Source organism: Aptenodytes forsteri, unplaced genomic scaffold (genome assembly GCF_000699145.1).
Source record: "Aptenodytes forsteri isolate BGI_AS27 unplaced genomic scaffold, ASM69914v1 Scaffold179, whole genome shotgun sequence".
In the NCBI taxonomy this organism is placed as follows: domain Eukaryota; kingdom Metazoa; phylum Chordata; class Aves; order Sphenisciformes; family Spheniscidae; genus Aptenodytes; species Aptenodytes forsteri.
Genome location: NW_008795378.1, coordinates 1828636 through 1835013, shown reverse-complemented (window position 1 = coordinate 1835013; position 6378 = coordinate 1828636). Strand labels below are relative to the sequence as shown.

The following is a 6378-nucleotide window of genomic DNA, read 5'->3' as shown; positions in this document are numbered from 1 at the left end:
TTTACTAGTGGTTTCATCCAAAATTAACTGAATTATTAAGAGAATAATAAACTTAAGTACCTCAAAAACAGAAGCTAAAGCACAGGTTAAAATTATGTAGTGAAATACTAGAACTACTAAAATATTCCTAGTCACTGACATAATCAGCTAACATCTGTCAGCTGTATCAAACTTTCTGGAGAGAAGTGCAAAAAAGTATTTCTTCATCCAACTTTGTAGTCATGCGTTTAATCCACTAGGAACCAGACTTCTGAAGTACTCAAACATTATATACACATAAAACAGTAATTCTGTACAATTACACATTTTCAAATGTTATAGCTTAACAAACATGCTGTATTTCTTAATTCATGGTAACATTACCATGCCATTCAAATACAGAGACTATCAAAATGATTTTCAAAGTGCCATATCTCAGAATTCTATTTTTTAAGCTGTTATAGCAATGTCAGTTAAGGCCTGTCCTATGTAATGAAAGAAAAATCCACAAGTTGGCAAGAAGCTCGAAGTGTGGAGGCTTAGGTTACTAAAGAAACTAATACATATTTTTTAATAAATATTATTTTTCTTGAAAGCATTAGTATCTGAAAACCAGTTAAGTCAAGCTTTCTCAGTTTCTAGAAGGAAAAGCCCCACCTTTAAGCCTTTTATTAACGTTTCTTTCATATCTACTATATAGAAGAAAACAGAAGAAAATATGTGAATTTTTAATTTCCAAAGATTCCATTGTAATTGTAATTTTTTTAATTTACAAAAAACCCTTAACATTTTCTTCTGGCTCTAAAACTCTTTAGATTGATAACGAGTTGTTAAATAGAAAATACTGAAAATATCAGCTTGACTTCACACAATGAAATGATGGGAAAAATTCACGCTGGTAAATCACTTTCGATGATCAATCATCTATCATCGTGGCAATTTTGAGTTATTACCTTACAGATGAAAAGCTGCTGTTACTTTCCCCAGTTCGAGAACACATAATTCTCACTGAAACCCAAACTATTTTTGACCTTGAAGAATTCAGAATCTTTTTAATGTACTTTTATAACTGGATGTGCAACTGATAGCAAAATAAAGATCACCACATATATTTTAACAGACAATGTTAAAAGGTATAGAGTCCTCAAGACTGCATTAGAAATAGACAGAAACTGGTCACTCTAAATCAAGAGTTTCATATTTTTCATTGTTTGAGAAAAATACCAGTACAAATAAATGCAGATTTTCATTGGTTAGGAAAATCTAAAAATGTATACCTATCTATCTCTATTTATTTATATATATGTATATCTTCATCTGGCCTTGTCTGGGAAATAGAAATCTGTAGAGAATACTTTTTCTTATCACACAGAAACTACTAACATTTCATTAAAAACCAAAACACCCTGTTTGAAGGTGCAGTTGTTTCCTCTTCCAATTTCTATTTTCCTTTTCCATTTTTTGAAGATTTCAAGATCTGTAGCTTCAATTCCTTTATCATCATCTCTAACTTTTCCCTTGCCTCTCGTTCTTGTCTCAGTTCATCTTGAAGCTCTTGTCTATCTGCCTCTGCGTGATCCAATCTCTGTCTCAATTCTGCTAGCTGTAAAATAGAGAGAAGAGACAGAGAGGCAGAGCGAATTTTAGCAAACTTATTGGTAAACGTCAAGTATTCATTTCAAGATGCCACTGATGACCACCGTATGCATCAGATAAAAATATTTCTGTTCACCAGTATTCATCAGCTCATCTTCCACAGTTACCAAGAGTTATGCAGTTACCTACTACACCATTAGCAAATGACATCAATATGGAAAGTTGCATAGACTTCATAGTATTATAAAAAAATGGAAAAGTCTGATTTTTAAATACATATAAATTGTAGTTATATGAACTGTCACACTAGACCATGTCAATAATACACAGAATCTGTTAGGAAGATTGTGATGATGTCTGCATCAGATGTTTCACAAATCCCAGAATAAACAGCACTTTTTCATTTCCCAGGTTCATTTCTCTTACCTGACAAAATATTACTTATTTCAAAGCCTTAATGCATTTCTAGAACAAACAGAATACTGTTTTCTGATACCCTTTAGCATAAATGAAACAGAATTACTAGAAATGAGATTCAGAAAATCTTGAACAAAACTGCCTGTGCATTTATGTGTGTGTTCAAATTTAAACATGAGTCTACCCAAATTTTTTTGTGAAACATTTTGTGTTTAAACACAGAAATTAAATAATTTTTTCATCTTTGGAGTACAGTAAACCTCAAACTTGCTAGAATGTCATCAAAACTTATTTACAGTGAGATCTGGAAACGTCTGATGAATTTTTCAAGTGTGGGAAAGTTACTGTCAAATTGCTTATAGGTATGCTACCAGCAGTTAAAACAGGGAGGAGACTAGAAACCAGTTATCTTCTCTACCATTAATTTAAGGGATTATTTCTTACAAAAAGACCTCACTGAATCTAAAAAATCCATCTGCCTTTATGATGATAGGTATCTATCTCATCTAAATCATCGCTAAGCATACATCTCACTGAAAATGAGGAAGACAGCTCATGAGAATGAAAGAAGCAGGAGCATACAGGACCACTGGTGTTCACCAACTGCTGTAAAAAGCACTGGGCAAAGGAACCGCTGTGCTGATTTTAGAGAAACACCACGTTCAGTGGACTTTCATCTCCACTTGTATAATTGGAAATATTTAAACGGTTCTTAGTACAATCAGAAATATTTAAGCAGTTCTTAGACAGCAATAGGCTGTTAATGCAAGTCGTCTGACTCCACTGCTTTAAGTAAACTGTTGCAGTACGATAATGCCCACTTGCCTGCATGTTACAGCACGTACTACATAAGCACATCTCTGATTGAGTTTTGATTTCCAGGTCCAAGGAAAGGTTCCAGTACTGGTTATACTGCCCTATTGTGATTGACAGGGTAAAGCAACAATTAAACTAGACAATTCAATAAAGAAGTCAAAAAGGGGGAGAAGACACTTAGTGCATCTTCAGGCAGGCCTAGAAAGAACAACAGACATTTAAACAAGTTCCTAAACCCAAATTACTGATTTTGTTTCATGTACAAAGAGGGTTCCTCCCAGTCCACAGTTCTCAGAGAGAAAGGGCAGCCTGGGCAACTGCTTCAAGACGACATCAGATTAAGGCTTTTCTTAAATGCTGTATACACAGCTTGGGGAAGTTACCTGTTGCCAGGACCTCTGTTTAACTCGGGTACTTCTGACAACTGCTTGGAACCTAGGGTCCAAAATCTATTGTAAGATGTGATAAATGGAGAAAAAGGTTCAAATTATATGTTGCGAATAGCTCTACCACACAGGTAATAACAGTAAACTTTCATGCAAGGAACGTATTTAGTTTTCAAAGTCTAACTTCAAAAGAAACAATCAACCAATCTCCTTGGGGAACAATCTATGGTTTTTACCCTCTAAAAAAAGTAAGCCACACCAGCCATATAAAACACGCTGTACATGATTATCTTCATACATTAGAACATGTTGTTACTTGCAGTAAGAGGGCTTGTACCAGATGTTTAGTAAATCAGACCTTAGTCAGACAGGATTATTTCTGGCAGCAAAGGCTAGGGATCTGTGGAGTGGGATGTCACGAAATTAAATTCATGAGAAGGATTTATGATGCTAGTCTCTGCCCTACTCCCTAAAAATACAAACCCTGTCTCTCAAGTACAGCAAGTTTGAGACAGTAAGAACAGGAAATATACACAGCTATGATCAAATGACCACAAAGCTTTACTGAGCTTAAGTTTTAGATTTTGTTTACTTTAAAAAAAACCTGTGAAGACTAGTTTTCTGTGACACAGTACAAAATACATCACTCTACATTTAATCATAACTGCAACTGATTTTGAAAAGGGGCATTCCAAGGCTCCCTTTGGCATTAACTATTATTTTTCCCATTAGAATGATATGAATAACCTCCAACATAAAGAAGCAATAGTAAAAGTTAAAAGGAAAGCAACAGGAAAAAAAAAATCTCCATAGGTTTTGACATATGAACTGAAGTGGCAGCAACAAGAGACAAAAATATGATTTTCATTTCCAAAAGAAGTCTTGACCAAATGCTTTGACAGAGCACAGAAGGGGGTCTCATCAGATAGCGCAGAAGATTCTACCACCAAGGAACAGAAAGAGCAGCAAGGTATGCTACTAATCTGACAAAAAGGTGGTTGAGAGCTTTGATTTTTTTTTTTTTAACATGAAAGGAAGAAAAAGAGGAATAGCTTATTTCTATAACTAAAATGAGAATGTTTAATTCTGTAACACGGGCAAGCCTATATACATTAAAAACACAATTTGTTTTAAATGAGGATGTAACAGACCTTATGTTTAAGACTAATGTTTCATCAATAACATCATATGTTTCTGTAAGTTGCATTCTACCTCAGTTTCAATCAAGGAACAGGGAAATAAACATTGCTGTCACTGTGACCTATTTTGGTATTCGTCTGTGGTACCAGAGCACATGGAGAAGATGAAACTTTAAAGTGGCTGAGCAATAGCTTCACAATTTCCTGATATACTAAATATGGTTTGGTTTGGTTTGAAATGAACTTTCCCTTCTCACCTGTGCTGCATATTCAGCTTCTTTGTCTTTTTCTAAATTGGAGTCACAGCTACACTTTTGCTTCATCACTTGGTCCAGTTTCTTCTCCAAGTCCCTCTGCTCAAAATAAAATTCTTCCATTCTTTGAGCATGCTCTGCTTGCAAACATTCAAGTTCTTTTTGTAAATTCTGCTGCTCTTCAGTTAGTTCCTTCATAGCTTTAGAGTTGCTTAACATTTCCACTTCCTGCAAAGAAAAATCAGGATCACATACACCTTGGTTCTAAGAGCAGAAAAGTAAAAAACTAAATTTAAATGTGTACCTGGAAACAATGAGGCCAAAAAGAGCACATTTATCTACTGATAACAATAGCCTGATAATGGTATTTATCTACTTATCAATGACAGCCTGGAATTCTGTAGCAAGCATTTCATTTTTAAGAAATTATTTATACTTCCAAGTACACAGAGCTTCCAGAAACAGATTCACAACTTCCAGCAGTGAACCTCAGAAAGCAGCAGCACTGATTTACTAAAATATACTTTGAAGATGTAAGGAGTGCATCATCAGAAAACAGAATAAATGTGTTTGATTTCTTTTTCCACTAGTATTTTGACATTTTTTAAAGTCTTATTTTTTTTTTAACTTATCTACAAGCTTTATCTACAACAGCAGAACAACTTAAAAGTAGCAACTCTAGGGCCCTATCTGAACTCATAGATTCTGAGCTTAACATTAAATAAATTAAACTAAACTATTAGATCTGGTCTATGAATGTAAGAAGCAAAGACAGTTATTTACTTTAATTCAGAAAACAGAAATGAGGCAAAATCACAAATGAACACCAGCTTCTAATGTTCTCCATTATTAGAAAAGACTAACAAAATCCCTCCAAAAACCAAGGACTTATCAAATAGAAATAGGAAGGTGGTATTCTTTTTTATACAAAGCAGTGATAAGACCAATCCTAGAATACTGATGTCTGCATCTTTAAAATCCTGAAAACTGAGACATTTTAGAGGACTTAAACTATATTTGCCAAAATACTTAAATGTTTGGGAAACATTTTAAAGTGAAAAAAGTAGTTTTCATTTGGATAAAATAAAAGAAGGAGCTGCTTGAACACAGTAGTTGCAAACTGAAAAGACACCAATTATTAGCAGACTCAAACCTAATGAGCATAAGGGATATTAAAGATTTGGTGCCTGGATTCAAGCTGGGGGGAAAATTACCTGTGTGTTTCAGTTTTTCTAAATGAATATAATCTGTGATATTGATTCTAGAACCAACAAGCTAACATCAGTTTTCTGATGTCAAAAGTGAAATGCACTCAGATTGGCACTGTACCATTTGAAGCTGCTGTTTCCTCCGCAAAATAGTATTTAGCTTTTCTTGCTGTTTAACGTAGGTTTTCATTACTTCTTCCATGATCCTTCCCTTGTCATCTTCACAACTGATATCTTTCATGAGAGTGGGGGACAAGGTTCGCACATCATTACCTACTTCAACACGGCTAGAGTCTCTAGTGATTTTGGAAGAAACACGTTCAGATTTTCCACCCCTTGCAGAACGAGCTGACACAGGTAGATCTATAGAGAAAAGAATAACACAGCATAATCATCACAGAAAATTAAACTTCCAGAGTGAAAAAAATGCAAAGAAAACTGAAGATCATAAAAAGATCAAAAAGAATTTTTGGAAAACTGAAATGACATCACAAAATAGAATCATAGAATCATAGAATCATTGAGGTTGGAAAAGACCTCTAAGATCATCGAGTCCAACCGTCAACCCAACACCACCATGTCC

The 6378-nt window shown here is 34.5% G+C and overlaps 1 protein-coding gene across 1 annotated transcript in view; it reads right to left on the bottom strand.

Annotated features, from left to right (window-relative positions):
• Window positions 1-13: 13 nt before the first annotated feature.
• SKIL (SKI like proto-oncogene) overlaps window positions 14-6378 on the bottom strand; it is a 15709-nt gene continuing 9344 nt past the window's right edge. The window contains exons 4-6 of the mRNA XM_009280550.2: window positions 5917-6158; window positions 4591-4815; window positions 14-1582 (exon numbers count right to left, since the gene is read on the bottom strand). Coding sequence (XP_009278825.1) covers window positions 1421-1582; window positions 4591-4815; window positions 5917-6158 — 629 coding nt within the window. The 3' untranslated portion in view covers window positions 14-1420. The remainder of the gene's footprint in view (window positions 1583-4590; window positions 4816-5916; window positions 6159-6378) is intronic.